The sequence below is a fragment of the Antechinus flavipes genome, chromosome 1, assembly GCF_016432865.1.
Source record: "Antechinus flavipes isolate AdamAnt ecotype Samford, QLD, Australia chromosome 1, AdamAnt_v2, whole genome shotgun sequence".
NCBI lineage: Eukaryota > Metazoa > Chordata > Mammalia > Dasyuromorphia > Dasyuridae > Antechinus > Antechinus flavipes.
Window position 1 is genome coordinate 340,968,396 of NC_067398.1, and position 16,914 is coordinate 340,985,309.

The 16,914-nt window shown below is 35.6% G+C and overlaps 1 protein-coding gene across 1 annotated transcript in view; it reads right to left on the minus strand.

Moving 5' to 3' along the window:
* The window catches only part of LOC127545732 (uncharacterized), a 54,642-nt gene that overhangs the window by 14,200 nt on the left and 23,528 nt on the right, over positions 1-16,914 (minus strand). Inside the window, exons 4-5 of the mRNA XM_051973202.1 lie at positions 1,007-1,334; positions 651-777 (exon numbers count right to left, since the gene is read on the minus strand). Of these exons, the coding sequence (XP_051829162.1) occupies positions 651-777; positions 1,007-1,334 (455 nt within the window). The remainder of the gene's footprint in view (positions 1-650; positions 778-1,006; positions 1,335-16,914) is intronic.

Here is a 16,914-nt window from a genome sequence, read left to right on the forward strand (position 1 = left end):
GAGACCTTAAACAACTTACTGAAAGTCAGCCAAAAGGTAAATTCATTGAACGCATCTCTGACAAAAGTTAAACAAGTAATTCCTAAGCAATTTTGGATATTTTCTTTTGGGGGAAAATAAAAATAATCATGAATTTGTGGGCCCCCTAGTGGTCACCGGACCTCACTGAGGTCACACTTCAGGTGATCGCTGTAATGCCCGCAAGCAAGTGCAAAAATCCCAACAGTCGACCTCGCCCCCCGACTTGCACCTAGTCCCCAGTAATTTATCTTTTCCTATCTCAACACGCCCTCAATTCCATTCTGAGGCCAGGAAACAAAAGCGCCAAATTCAGAGACTTCATACACAAAGGGCTTTCAGTTGACACCGGGACTTGCAATCACATCGTCTCGGATCTCTTTTAGTGGTTTAGTTCCTTCCCATTGCAGAAACACTTCAACCCCGACCCTCAGCTAACCATAGCGATCCTCCCAGCACCAGACTACATTTCCCGAAACCTCCAAGCCAGGTTTCCGCCCTTCTCTGGGTGATTGAAACAGACCGACCACTGTCAAGCGGTTGCTATAGAAACGGGCTTGGGCTGCACGTGATTCCCCCAGAGGCCATGCTCGGGCTCCGGGCTGCCTCTACACAAGAGAGCATAGATCTACACTATACAGGCGCTGCAACCAATGCTACTATCCAAACGCTTCACTGAATAAGCGAGCTCAAGGCTCAGGATCCAGCAAAGAAAGGCAGCTGGCTCCTGAGTCCCAGAGAACGGCGCCGCCCGGATTTCTGGGAAACATATCCAGGGAAATGGACGTCCCGAGACCCGGAGGCCTCTGGGAATCGTAGTCCAGCGACAACAAGTAAAAGCTTCCATGACATCCTATGAGCAGCTGCTAGAAATGCTTGCTCAAATCCTCCCTCTCAGGGAATTGTCCTCCCGGAGCTCTGCTTATTAAACGAGTTCTGGCTTCTCCACCTAGAAGAGGGCGGGCCCTTCACCCTCCCGCCTCCTTACCTTCTGGCCTCCGGAAGATGGCGGTGGGGATGAGGCCGAGGAACCCCAGGATGGAGTTTGGCGCCGGAAAATCGGGCCGGTCCCGCTCCGGTGACGTCACTGAGGGGGAGTCGGGGTCGGCCTGGTTCGGGGGGAGGCGGGGGAGATGTAGCCGATTGCCGGGAGGCGACCCTCGCTCCGCTTTGCCCAAGCCGCGGGACTCCCTTTGGGCGCGGGAGAAAAGGTCCGGTTCATTGTGGGGCCCGGCCTGGCCTGCGGTCCTTCGGCTTTCTCTAGGATTTGGGAGCAGGTGTTCATCCACACCGACCTCTTCAGTGCCTGTGGCTCGCTGTGCAGTCCCATTCGTCTTTTTCTGTCTGCACTCAACCCCTCACTCAGCTTTCCTATCGGTTACTATGGATTATGTTTCGAAACTCAGCAATAACAATAGCTGGTGGTTTCAAGTTTGCAAAGAAAGGCCCTTTAGTTAGTGTCTCATATATCTCGCAACCCTGGCGTGGATGGGTTGTTATTACCTCATTTAACGGATGCGAAAACTCCGGCAGAGTTTAAGTAACAGCCCAAGAAGTGACTGAGGCTGGATTTGCACTCAGATTTTCCTGACTGTAGGAGCAGTACTGCTCACCTCCCACCCACCCCACGGAGAGTTATTGGGGAATACCAGCCCTTCCACACTGTTTACTTTTCTTCTGGATTTTCTTTCCTACCTGCTTTCCAAGTGAATCTCGCTATGATTTTGTTATTTAACGGAACCCAGAATCAAAAATAAGGTAGAGCAGCACAGATTGGGAATGGGAAATTTACCAGGCTTCTTTTTCGGTAGTTCAGTCGTTTCTGAATTTCTCGACCCCATGGCCCAAACTGTCCGTGGAGTTTTCTCTGAAAAAAATACTGGTATGATTTCCCATTACCTTCTTCTTCATTACCTTCTTGTTGCCCTAATGGACAACAAGTTTGATATCGAATTTGAACTTTGGTCTTTCAGCTGGCAGGGCCAGTTCTTTAAACACCGAGTCGCCTAGTTGCCTTCTAGGCATCTTTAATGACCCTAAACTTCTTGAAAAGTAGAACTATTTTTTAATTCCAATATTCTACTAGTGATGTAGCGTGACTTCAAATTCTAGAGCCCCAGAATTTCCCAGGAATTAAAACCAGGTTATTACCCATAAGGTTGATATTGATTTGATGATTTTTATTGTTCATTTCAGCTCGGAAATTATTGCTCTTAAGAAATTTGGGTTCTTGCATCTAACAAACACTAACAATATAATCGTTTCTCACTTTTCCTTATTTAATTTCCCTCCATCTAAATATCGATTGTTTAAACTAAACCAAATAGTTTTGATGATTATTTTATATTAAGATTTGAGGCCCAGAAATGCCATTATCCTTTTCTTCCTGCCTTCCCTCCCCCACAATGTTTCCTTTAAAATTATAGATTTTTTGATGCTACAAATGAATTCTTTTATTTTATCTAATTCTATAATTTGTGTCCGTTGTACTTTGATTGGTACAGCATGAAATCTGTAATTTAATTTGGCTAGTATAGTCATTTTAATTGCATTGACACATTTCAAATAGTAGCAATGAATGTTCTTCCAAATATTTTAGTTATTCATTGAATAAAGGATATCATCAATGAAATATATTATTGAAAAATAAAGCTGATTAGTCATGTAGAAAAAGAGAGGCAATTATCAATACTGAGAATCAAAAAATAAATCATAGAAACAATAGTTCATTTCATAATGATGAAATAACATAACAAAATTTCTGAGATGCATGTAAAGCAGTCCTCTGCGAAAAAGGCATATCCAATCAAACAAAATGAATAAAATAGAACAAGAGAGAACTTAAATGTGTTTAAAAGTTAGAAAGCCAACAAATAAACAAATCTTGGATTAAACACAAAAGAAAGAATTTTTTTTTTTAAATAGAAGAAAAATACACAGGGAAAAAAAAAACCTAGAAAGGAAGCTGGATTTTTTGATAAACTTTAAGCCAATATGATTTAAAAGGGGGCAGAAAAATCAACATAATAAAAAATAAAAGTTGAAATCACAGCAAAACCAAAAGAAAAAAGTATTAGAATTTATCAGAGTTGTATATTAACATACACCCAAAAGAAATAGAGTACTTTTGAAATATATAAAATATTCAAACAAAATCAAATGGAGATCTTAAAATTCAAAAGCAAAATAGAAAAATGTGGGCAGCTAGATGGTACAATGGATAAAGAGCAGGGCCCTGAAATCATCAGGACTTGAGTTCAAATTTGAGGTTGGACACTTAATACTAGCTGTGTGACTCTGGGCAAGTCACTTAACCCCAATTGTCTCCATGAAGAAAAAAAGTATAGGAAAATGAACTTGCTAAAAGTAAATTCTAATATTTATGGATTCACTGGAGAATTGATAGAATTATCAAACCTTTAAAGAACAATTGAGACCCACATTACACAAAATATTCGTCAAAAACTCATTTTTATAAGAAAACATGAGACAAATATCTAAATCATGAGAAGAGAAAATACAGGAGAATTTTAAACTAATATCATTAATACAGATTTTTTTAAAAACTTTTAAATAAAATCTCCTCAGGCTATAACAATTTATCCAAGAAATCATTCATTATGATCAAGTTGGATTTTTACTAGGGATTTAAGGAACACAACAATTATATTAAAAACAAAAACAACCAAAACTACCTCAAATCTCAAAAGATATGGAAAAAGCCTTTAACAAAATGCCATACTTGTCTATGCTTTAAAAAAAAAAAAAAACAATATTTCCTAAATTACTTTTATTAAAGAAACTTTTGTCCTCAATTCACAACATTCAAAAGACATGTAAAAAATTATTTAAAAATAAAGAAAACCCTAGCACAATGGATGGACCCTTCTGCTAAATTTATGGGAGGAAATGGAATGAGCCAAACAGAAAGGACAGGCAAGAATGTGTTGTGTCCTCCTCTGAACTCTTTCCAGCCTCACAATGTCCTTAAACAGTAGGACTAGAACTAAACAACTCTCCAAATGAGTTCTGAGAAAAGGAGTATACAATGAAACTATCACCTCCCTAGAGGTTAATAATTTGATTATCATGGTGATCTACTACTGACTTTATTTCATAATGATCCATAAATATAGAATATGAGATTTCTGCTCATCTATATTTCTCTATATCTTCTTTTGACACAGCAGGTAATAAGTTTCTAAATATCCCATATATGCTTGAAGTAAAATAGCTTTTCCCATTGAATGTTCTACACCTATCAGATTTAGTTTTTTTGATACTCTTATTCAACTCAGTAATTTCTTATTTGTTTTTATAGCAGTATTTGGGATTTCTTGCAAGACTGTGAGATTATTTATTAGTTTGGTTTTTCCCTTATAAATCTTATTATAAAATTGTTAGAGGTGTGTATTTAAAATTTCTGTGTTAAAATAATATGTTCTCATTTTAATTGTCCTCAATTATTCTTTCACTATATCCTGATTTGAATTCAACTTTTTCTGATATCATCTGTGCCATTTCTACATTTCATGAATTAGCCATAGCATGATAAATTTTGACTAGTCTTTTGATTTACATCTATGCAAATCCTTCTGCATTATCAGCTTCTTTTATCTATTTCAACCAAATTATCAACAGTTTAAAAAACTGTCTACAACTTGCTCTCCATTTCCTCTCCTTTCATTCTTCAACCCTTTGCAGAAACCCTGGCTTTTACACCTCATTGCCAAATTCTGTTGGTCTTTTCCTGCTTGACCTATCTACTGCATTTGACACAGTGGACCATCCTTTCTTTTCCCTTTTGGTCTGATTTTTCTTATATATGACAAATGTGAAAATATGTTTAAAAGTATTGTACACATATAATCTATTTATCAGATTGCTTACTGTCTTGGGGAGGGAGGAGGTAAGGAAAAGAAAAAGAAAAACAAAAATGAATATTGAAAACTATCTTTACAGATATTCGGAAAAATAAAATACTATTGAGGAAAAATAAACAATCCTCCTAGATGCTCCCTACTCACTTGGTTTTCATGATACTACTCTCACTTGGTTTTCATGATACTACTCTCTTCTTAGTTGTCTGACCATTCCTCATTCTCTTTGGTTGCTCATCTTCTATATTAGACCCTCTAACTATAACTGACTCAATTGCTTTCATTGAACATTCATACTGCATATCCCAGACATATCTTAAATTCAACATGGCTGAAACAGAACTCAATATCTTTCTGTAAAAACCTTTCCTTCTTCCAAACTTTCCTATTTCTGTGGAAATTTTCATATTTCTTCCAATGTCCCAGATTTCTAATTTTGGTGTTATCCTGGACTCTTTATTCTCCTTTATCCAAAATATCCAAAAGGTTTCCACATTTTGCAGTTTCAACCTTCATAGTATCTTTGACATCTGACCCTGTTTTCTTTTGTAATCTTAAAATGATGAGAGAAAGAAAGTACTGAAGAAAACATTTAGTACTCATCAGAGGCATCAGGCAGAAAAGCAAATATATATATATGTGTGTGTGTGTGTGTGTATATAATATAAAATATAGGACAAAATGTTATATTCTTTCCAAATTCCAACAGATCAAAGAGGGAAAAAACGACTCTTATCTACAAAAATATTCATAATAATTTTTTTGGCAATGCCAAAGAATTAGAAACTGAGGAAATGCCCATCATTTGGGGAGTGGCTGGACGAATTGTGGTATATGAATGTAATTAATTACTGTTATGCTGTAAGAAATGAGGAAGAGGGATGGGTTCAGAAAATTGGAAGACTTGTATGAACTGATACAAAAGAAAGTGAACAGAATCAGGAAAACAATTTATAAAATAACATCAATATTGTAAAAATTATCAACTTTGAAAGACTTAGTACCACAGACCAACACAGTGACCCAAATCACAATTCCAGAAGACTCAGGATGAAACTTTCTATCTACCTCTAGATAAGAGAGCTGATGAACTCAATATGCAAATTAAGGCATATTTTCTTTTTTCTTCCTTTTTTTTTTTTTTTTTTTGATATAGCTTACATGGGAATTTGTGTTTTTTAATGATTATATGTATTGGAAAATGATTTTTTAAAAACCTCAATAAGTGAAACATGATAGAGGGGAAGGGACAGAAATCAGAAGTGAAAATGAAATTGAAGTAAGAAATGACCAACAGGATGATTTCAGAAAGCCCTGGAGAGACTTGCACAAACTAATGCTGAGTGAAACAAGCAGGACTAGGAGATCATTATATACTTCAACAACAATACTATATGATGATCAATTCTGATGGACCTGGCCATCTTCAGCAATGAGATGAACCAAATCAGTTCCAATGGAGCAGTAATGAACTGAACCAGCTACACCCAGGGAAAGAACTCTGGGAGATGACTATGAACCACTACATGAAATTCCCAATCCCTATATTTTTGCCCACTGCATTTATGATTTCCTTCACAGGCTAATTGTACAATATTTCAGAGTCCGATTCTTTTTGTACAGCAAAATAAGGGTTTGGACGTGTATACTTATTTTGTATTTAATTTATACTTTAATATATTTAACATGTTATGGTCATCCTGCCATCTAGGGGAGGCGGTGGAAGGGAGGGGAAAATTTGGAACAAAAAGTTTGGCAATTGTCAATGCATATAACTGTAAATAAAAAGCTATTTAAAAAAAATGAAATTGAATTGAAAAAACAGCAATATCAAAAGCATGAGTTCAGTCTAGTAAGCATTTACTGAGCACTTAATATATATGCTAAGGGCTGGGAACTCAAATGTAGGCAAAAAGATAGCGTCTGTCCTCAAAGACCTTATATTCTAATGGGGAAAAATATATAAAATATATATATTCTAATGGGGAAAAATATATTATTTTATATATATATGTGTGTGTGTGTGTGTGTGTGTGTGTGTGTGTATAAAAAATTTAAAAAAAGAACCAAAAGAAGAAAGGATGGTACCCTTCCTATGATATGGTGTCTCCAGAGAGTTAGAACTAAAATCTGGAAGAGAATTAAGGTTGACTGGCTTGGACTCTTCCCCAACATGGAGACCTCAGAAGGAACTCATTAATGAAAGGGTGGGGTCATGTGATTGGGAGGATATTCCAAGGTGAGAAGTCCACTGGAACTGAGGATAATCACAGGGTAAGAAGCTAGTAAGGTCTCTTAATAGTAAAATCCAAAGAGAGTTACCTTTCTCTGAATATGCTGTGATGACAAGGACTCTGTACATAAGAACTCTATGAATCTGTTTACTCATAAACTCCAGGAGTATTGCAACTAATAACTAGTGTAGATTTTGAGAACACCTCAAGGTTATGGGGGAGATGTTGTATTCTTACTCTATGAGCTAATAGTGTCTTCTAGTTTTCTATAGACAAGGTAAACATACAAATGGAGATTAAGGAATTAAAATTTTAGGCAAGTAGGCCCTCAGAGTACCTTGAACCCAAGATAATCCTTCTTCTTGGGAATCCAAAACTGCAAATCTGAGTTTCCAGGGATAACCCACAGGCATACTGCACTTTGTTATGTTATTTGTCTTAATAGAACTGAATTACTAGAAATGTATTATATTTATTATTTACAAAGAATCCAACTACTCTAAGCAAGAATACTTCTCTTATACTATTCATTATATAGGAATATATATAGACACATATAGGTTAATTTTGAACTTTGTGTTTATGTCTTGATGGTTAGATATTGTTTGCAACTGCTTTGTCTAGTTTTGAGGAGTGTGAAGAGTTTTAAATACTCATTTTTTAGTTTATAGTCTTGATGTTTGTTCAAAAACTTCCTTAAAATAGTATATAGTTTCAGAAATGAAAAGTATCTACAAACCTTTCAAAGTCCAAATGCTTAACAAATGACCATCTAAAAACTAAAACAAACAACAGTAGACAAAGTTGAATATGTTTACTGTCTTCCTCATTTTGAACCATCCTTTCAATCCTTGGTATAATCCAAATTTAACTAAACCATAATGAACGATTGGATGAATTGCCATATTATGTTTGACACAATTTTACTTAAATTTCTGAATCAATATTCATTACTCATATAGTGATCTATAGTTCTTGCTGCATACTCCCTACATACATAGCTACTTATCAACACACATCTCTGGTTTTGATAGTTGTCTTTCCCTGAAAAGCAGCAAGCTTTGTAAAAGAAGTTTGGTAGAGTATTTTCTTTCTAAATTTTCGGAATAATTTCTGTAGTATTAGTACTAATTATTCTTTAAAAGTTGTATAGAATTCTCCTGTGAATCCATCATAATCAGGAGTCTTTCCACACCTTCAGTAATTATTTTACCGCTAGTTTTAATACCTTTTTTGAGATTGGATAGTTTAAGATCTACTTTTGTTCTGTTACTTTGAGTACTTCATATTTTTAAGGTATGTTTCTCTTTTGTGTCTGTTTTATTGGCAGATTACTATGCATAGACAGCTCTGATAATTCTTTTTTCCTTCCAATTTTAATATGCTTTCACTTTAATCATGTTACTTCATTGACTTGATTTTTTGCTATCAAAAAAGCTTGTCAATTTTATTATTCTTTTCAAATAAACAGTTTTTAGTTTTGTTTATCATTGCTATTGTTTTTTTTGATTTCCAGTTTACATAGTCTCCTCTCATTTTAAATGTTTCCTCTTGGATTTATTTTGGGACTTGGTCATTGGTCAATCTTGGCTTTCTTATTTTTAGAAGGCTTATTCATTTTATTAATAAAGCTTCTTCTATTTTGTTTAAGATTTGAAAAGAATTTTACAAATATTATTTTACTTTATTCTCACTACCACAGAGATGCTATTGCTATTGCTGCTTTTTGAGATAAAGCACAGGATTAAATAACTTGCTGAGGGTCACATAGCATCTAAGTGCCTGAGGACAGATTTTAACTCAAGACTTCCTGACTCCAAGTCTTGTGTACCTTCTAACTTCCTAGTAATGCATTTTTAGGGTTATAATTTTTCCCCTAAGGAATGCAGTAGCTACATTCCAGAACTTCTGTTATGCTAGTTCATCATTTTCTTTTAAATGATTAGTTTTTCTAGGATATGTTCTTTGCTCCATTCATTATTTAGAATTCCATCCTTCAGTCTCTATTTGTGTTTCTACCTTTTGCTGATGCTCTCTGACTCATCTTTATTTAATTATAGTCAGTAAAGGATGCATTTATTATTTGTGCCATTTTACATTGACTTTAAATATTTCTGTGTCCTGACATGGGTCAGTTTTTTTTGTAAAAGTTCCATGTGGTTCTGCGAAATATGTATATTTTTTAATAGCTTTTTATTTACAAAACATATGGATAGTTTTTCAACATTGACTCTTGCAAAGCCTTCTGTTCCAACTTTTCCTCTCCTTTCCTCTACCTTCTCCCCTAGATGACAGGTAGTCCAATACATGTTAAATATGTTAAAGTTTATGTTAAATACAATATATGTATACATGAAATATGTATATTCTTTAGGATTCCTATTTTAAAAGCAACATAAATCATTCAATTATAGTTTCTCCAACAATTTATCCAATTTTACCTATTTTCTTTTGCTTATCTTTGTTAAGATTGATCCAAAACCAAGAGGAATAGTAAAATCTTCCTCTCTTTGTCATTCAGTATATTTTTGTTATTCCGATTTTTTGGTGAATTTAGATACTAAAGCCATGGAACATGTAAATTTAATAGGATTATTGACTTTTTATAGTTCCTTTTAGCATAATGTAGTTTACTTATTTCTTTTTATGACAAATTTTGTTCTTCTTTTATCTAACAGCACAATTGCAGCTCCTGATTTCTTGAATTTATCCGATGCTTCATCAATTTTGTTCTGTCCTCCTCTTATTTTTATTATGTATCTTTATTTTTAAATGTTTCTTTTAAGTAACAGATTTGGGGGATTTTGTTTTCTTATCCAATCTGTCATTTTCATTAGACTATTTAATCCATTTGCATTTAAAGTTATGAAAGGCTTATATTTTCTTCCATTTCTTTCTAATATTTTTAAAGCTAGGATTTTGTTGTTGTTGTCTTTCCCTGTAAAAGCAGCAAGCCATTACTACTTTTGCAATTGCTTCCTTTCTCTTCATCCAAAAATTTATCACATTTCTTGCCCCATTACCACCAGGAGAAAAATAAGTTTCTTGGAGTCTTTTGTTCAAACATTCGATTCTGGCTTAGCAGCCAGTTAAATAGATATGTTGTTACCAAACTAACAAGAAATAGTCTCAAATTACCTGCAAATCCCTTGAATTAGAGAGACAGAATCCATTCATTTTTAACCTCTGGAAGCAGAGTCCTAAAGGATTAGTACTAGTTAAGCCTATTGTACATACTCTCCATAGTCAGCCCTCCTAGGCTCCTCTACCTCCTGCTTTTAGACCAACTGAAGAAAAACTGCAGAAGATCAAGGAGATTTTATTTTATTCTACCAACTAGAGGAAGATAAATTAGTTTGTTTTGTTTAAGCTGGGGAGTAGGCATAGCAAGATCTCAACCAGAACTCTTCTGAGCAATATGGTGATCTAAGACAATTCTAAATTATCCACATCTAAAGAAAACACTATGGAGTCAGAATGCAGATTGAAGCACACTATTTTCACTTTTTTTCTTTGCTTTGTTTTTTCTTTCTCTTGGTTTTTCCTGTTTGTTCTGATTCTTCTTTCACAAGACTAATGTAGAAATGTGTTTAATATGACTGTACATATATAACCCAAGTCATATTGTTTGCCATCTTAAGGAGGGGAGAGGGAGAAAAAAATACATGAAAACCAAAATCTTATAAAAGCAGATGTTAACTAAAAAATAAAAATAAAGAAGTAAAAATTGAATAATTGGAAAAAATACTATTAAATGGGGGGAAAAGAAATAAATCTAGCCCATGATCTCCAAGATGTTGAGAAAAGGGAGAAAAAAAAGAAAGAAGGAAGGAAGAACAGAAACTACCGTGTTTCCCTGATAGTAAGACACTGATTATTTTTTTGGACAGAAAAACACCAGAGGGCTTATTTTCAGGGGAGGGCTTATGTTAATGAACACTTTTATGTTGTCCTGCTTCAGCTCTCCTCCGCGGCACTGCTCTCAATGGCGCCAGCAAGCAAATCACTGGGGAAGAACAGGATGACGTGCTCACTGCTGCAGCTCTGATTGGATGCAGCTCGGAGCGGGGCGTGCGTTTCACTTGGGCGGGGGGGGGGGGTCTTATTATCGGGGAAACACGGTACCTCTATTGCCTAGTCCACAGTGAAGCAGCTCCTATTCATAGAGATTGTCCTTCATTCTTGAAAAGGACCATGACATCAAAGAGATGATGCTGTGACATTCAGGTGAGTTAGATTGAAGTGAGGGAAGGCTGTGCAAGGTCAACCATCTCACTCTCTCCTTCAGAGCCACCTGGGGCCAGTGGACAGATATAGATCGGGACCACAGGAGATGACCCTGGATGTGTTGGGAGACCATGGCCTTTCTTCTTTGCACTAGTTTTAAACAATGTTTCCTGGTATTTTCTTTCTCACATTTTTTCCTTTTGGATCTGATTTTTCTTGCACAGCATGATATTTATGTAAATATGTTTAGAAGAATTGTACATGTTTAACATATATTGGATTACTTGCTATCTAGGGAAGGAGGGAAAGGGAAGGGAGGGAAAAAAATTTGGAACACAGAGTTTTGCAAGGGTGGATAATGAAAATTATCTTTGCATATATTTTAAAAATAAAAGGCTATTATAAAAATTTTAAATTAAAAGATAATAATAAAAGAAATGAAGGCAGTAATGTCTAGGAGCTAGAATGGCTTCATTAAGAGTAAAATATACTAGACTAACTTAAATTCCTTTTTTAACAAGGAGCAGTTGGGTAGTATAGTGGAGAGTGTCATATCTGGAATTGGTTATACTTGAATCCAAATTCAGCCTCAGACACTTACTAGTTGTGTGACTGGGCAAGTCATTTAATGCCATTTGCCTCCATTTCCTCATCTGAAAAATGAACTGGAGAAGGCAATGGCAAACCACTTTATTATCTCTGGAAGAAAACCCCCAAAACGGGTCACAAAGAGTTGGACATGACTGAAATGGCTTTACAACAACAACAAATTAAGTGAATGATATCCTGGAAACATATGTAGATTTTAGTAAAGTGTTTAACAAAGTGACTAATGTACACAAAATGAAAGATAAGAGACTACACAAGAGCAATTTCGTGGATTCAGAAGCAGCTGAGTGACCTGACCCAAAGAATAATAGGAATGGCTTACTATCACCTTGAAAGAAAAATCTCCAGGAAAATGTCAAATGCTGTTCAACATTTTTGTTATTGAGTACCTATTCCCTTATCTTTCCTCCTTGCACACCTAAGCAGGTATGACCTTAGGTTATTGGACAAAATAACTTTGCTACTTCCGTGTCCTCACCCCATCAGGGATCAGAGGTATTTGGTAATCAAATTCAAACTAGTGTTACATTATTGCTTGCATTTTTGTTTTTCTTCCCAGATTATTTCTACCTTCTGAATCCAATTCTCCCTGTGCAACAAGAGAACTGTTCGGTTCTGCACACATATATTGTATCTAGGATATACTATGACATATTTAACATGTATAGGACTGCTTGCTATTTGGGGGAGAGGATGGAGGGAGAGAAGGGAAAAATCAGAACAGAAGTGAATGCAAGGGATAATGCTGTAAAAAATTACTCTGGCATGGGTTCTGTCAATAAAAAGTTATTAAAATTAAAAAAAAAACTAGTGTTACATTAAAGTTCCCCTGAGATGATGACAATTGGGGAATTTTTCTTCATAATGACAATATTTATTTTGCTGTCCCCTCCCAAAGTAATCCTTCTACCTTGAGATAACCAAGAAACTAACAATTCTGTTCAACTAGCATTTATTAAACCACCTGCTATGTGCCAGTCACCATGAATACAAACACAAATGAGCATTTTTTTTGGTAGTGGCAAGGAAGAAGAAATTGGATGAGCACCCATCAGTTGGGGGATGGCTGAATAAGTTGTGGTATATGAATGTTATGGAATATTATTTTTCTGTAAGAAACAATTAGCAGGATGATTTCAGAGAGGCTTGGAGAGACTTACATGAACTGATGCTAAGTGAAGTGAGTAACCAAGAGAACTTTGTACACAGCAACAACAAAATTTTCTGATGATCAATTCTGATGGACATGCCTCTTTTCAACAATAAGGTGATTCAGAGCAATTCCAATAGACTTGTGATGGAGAGCCATTTGCATCCAGAGAGAGGGCTGTCAAGACCAAAGAATGTGGATTACAACATAGTATTTTCGCCTTTTTTTGTTGTTTGCTTGTTTTTTGTTTTTTCCTTTTTGATCTAATTTTTCTTGTGCAACATGATAATTGTAGAAATATGTATAGAAGAATTGCACATGTTTAACATATATTAAATTACATGCTGATTAAAGGAAGGGATGGGAAGAAGGGAAGGAGAAAAATTTGGAATAGAAGGTTTTGCAAGGGTGAATGTTGAAAACTATGCATATATTTTAAAAAATAATAAGCTTAAATACACACACACACACACACACACACACACACACACACACACGAAACTGTTTCTGTACTCCAGGAGCATATTTTTACTATTTATAATATGAATTATGCTTAGATCCTAATTTGTGCTGATTGACATAAGTGGTTGAAGGCAAATTGGACCTTTTTTCTTCTGTCTATTCTACACAAGGTCATTTCTTTGAAGTTTTTAAACTGAATATGATAGCCCTGGCTAACCCAACACAGAATTTACATTGTGGTCATTCATAGTTGTGATTTTATTTTCCAAGAATATATCTGCTGAAGTTCTGTTTCTGGGAAGCTCTGCATATCAAAATCTCAAAGGCAACTTACTTTTTCCAGGACAGATTCTTAGTTGTAAATTCCTGAATACTCATTTTAGGAAGCAGGGAACCTTTAATAGAAAGTGCAACTTAATTGGATAATACAAGAGTTAGTGCAAATTCCCATGATTTTTGATATAACTGTCTAGTCTCAGCTTAAATAAAAGGAGCAGCTAATTGGTGCGGTAGATACACCACCAGCCCTGAAGTCAGGAGGACCTGAATTCAAATCTGACCTTAGACACTTAACACTTCTAGCTGTGTGACCCTGGGCAAGTCACTGAACCCCAATTGCCTCAGCAAAAAAAAAAATGGTATTTAATTTGAATGGTTCTTTGACAGCTATTTACTGCTTATAAAATCATTTCTTATTCTCATAGTAGTCTGTTATGCAGTCTACCCCTTTTTCAATCATTCTTAGAAATGTTTTTGTGCAATTGCCTTTTTTTTTCTTTACCATTTTGGGTAGTACAATTAAATGGGCAGCAGAATGAAATCTGTTACACAATACTAGTAAAATTAAACCTTAACTGCACAAAGTTCTAGTTAGAACTGGCCACTGAAACTTCCATAAACTAGCTGATGCAGCACAGTTGTAATTCTATCTTTTTCACCCTGAGTTGGCCTTCCTGGTTAATTTTTAGAAACCCTACTTTTGCTACTGGTCCATGTTTCCTGACCCTGTCACCCTACCAGCAATGTGACAGCTGCCCCAGCAAGCATTTTGTCCAAAGAACTTATATAAACTCAGGTTTCAGAGGTAGCATGACCTTTATTTGGGTCATCAGATGGCAAGTTGCCCAAAGGAGGGGCATAATTTTTGGAGGGATTCCATCTTTGACTAAATTATTGTAAATCTGCCCAAACTTTTTTGTGCTGGGCTGTACCATAAAACATTTTAATACGCCCTATAATTACATTCACCAGAACTCACCCTAAATTTGCATGACAACAATGATTTTTGCCTGTTTGTAAAATTGTAAATGAGTGTCATGGAACAAGAAAAGAGCAAATTTACCTGATTTTCAAAAAAGAGATGAGATTGGAGTCTGCAGAAATCACCTTGGGAGCTTGGCTTTTTCTTAATAATACTCTAAAACACTATTAGAAAGACAGTTTGCAAGCACTAAGGAAAAGCAAACATCACTAAAAGCCAGAATAGCTTCATCTAGAGTAAATGGAACTTTGCCAGCCTAAACTCACTGCCTCCATTTAAAGTAACTAGACTTGTAGATCAGGGGTGGTGTAGATGCAGTTTACTGGAGTTGCTGGATTTGAACAAAGCATTTAACAATGGGTCTCACATTATTTTTGGAGAAATTATGAGCTATGTAATAGTACAATCAAGTGGATCTGACCAGTCCAAAGAGAAGTCATTAATGATCCATTAATGCCCATTGGTCTGTCTCATCAGCTATCTGTTCTGGGTCTTAAATTCTTAAAACATTGCCATCAATACTTTCTAACAAGACATAAATGGGACGGCTATCAAATTTGTAGACAGTAGATGACTAACCTGTTGGGGGAGGTTTTTTTGTTGTTGTTGTTGTTTTTGTTTTTAACAAAACAACCTTTGTCAAGATAACATAATCGCCCAAGTCAAGTAAGATGAAGGGGTAGCACTAATTCTCACACACAAAAATCTGAAATTCCAGTGGACCACAAGTTCAACAAGTCAGCACAATGACAGCAGTCCAAAAAGCCAATGCTATACTAAGCTTTGCTAACAGGATCAAGAGAGTAAAGGTTTTGCTATTGGACCACATGGAGAGTGTTATATTCAATTCTAAGTACCAGCATAGGTTTGTCAGAGATCAAGGCTGAAAGCTTGCCAGCCTAAACTCCCTCCTCTGCTGAGGCAAGAAGACAATAAAGGACCCAGGTAAAATATAGCATGTCCAGAAGAGGGCTTCCAAAAAAGAAAACTGGAGAGCATTCGCAGGAAGATCTGCTGAAATAACATAAGTGTCTTTAAGTATCTGAAGGCCTATCATGGGGAAGAGGGATCAGGTTTCATCAGTTTGGTCTTAAGGTTAGAATCTGCACACAAATTTACATTGGATGTCAGTAAAAACTTCCTAACATTGGAGATGAACCAAAGTAGAAATAGACATTAGACCAAAGGTCCTCAGAAGTTTGTCATGGATATTATAGTAAGGATTCTCAACCCATTATAGGTAAGATTTATTTCTAAAGGGCCAGACTCTTAGGCTCAGTGTTTTTGAGATTTATAGGTTTCTTGCCTTTTTCAGTCTCAAATCCTACTCTTATCTCATATTTTACCTACTCTCTTTGCAGGAAAAAAATCACATTTCTTTGGAGGAGAGCCTTGGCCAGTCTGGATTCACCTAGTAGTTAATATATGTATCATATTAGAGTAAAATTTATTGTTTAGGGATAGGTAAAGCCAATATAATAAAAAATTACAATTTTATCTCTTTATTCAATGCTATCTCCCAATTAAATTATTTTAAAAGTATCTTACTTAGGAAAAATAATAAAGTTCATTTAGAATAAGAAAAAGTCAAGAATTTCAAAGAAACGAAGGAAAAAAGATGTAAAGGGGAACTATATATGCAAAAATATTCATAGCAGCTCTTTTTATGGTGGCTAAGAATTTAAAATTGAAGAGATTCCCATCAAAGGGAGAATGGCTAAAGAAGCTGTGGCATATGATTGTGATAGAATATTATTGTGCTACAAAACAGCCCTATTTGTAGTGGCTAGAAACTGGAAAATGAATGGATGCCCATCAATTGGAGAATGGCTCGGTAAATTGTGGTATATGAATGTTATGGAATATTATTGTTCTGTAAGAAATGACCAGCAGGATGAATACAGAGAGGACTGGCGAGACTTACATGAACTGATGCTAAGTGAAATGAGCAGAACCTGGAGATCATTATACACTTCGACAACGATATTGTATGAGGACATATTTTGATGGAAGTGGATTTCTTTGACAAAGAGACCTAAGTTTCAATTGATAAATGACGGACATAAGCAGCTA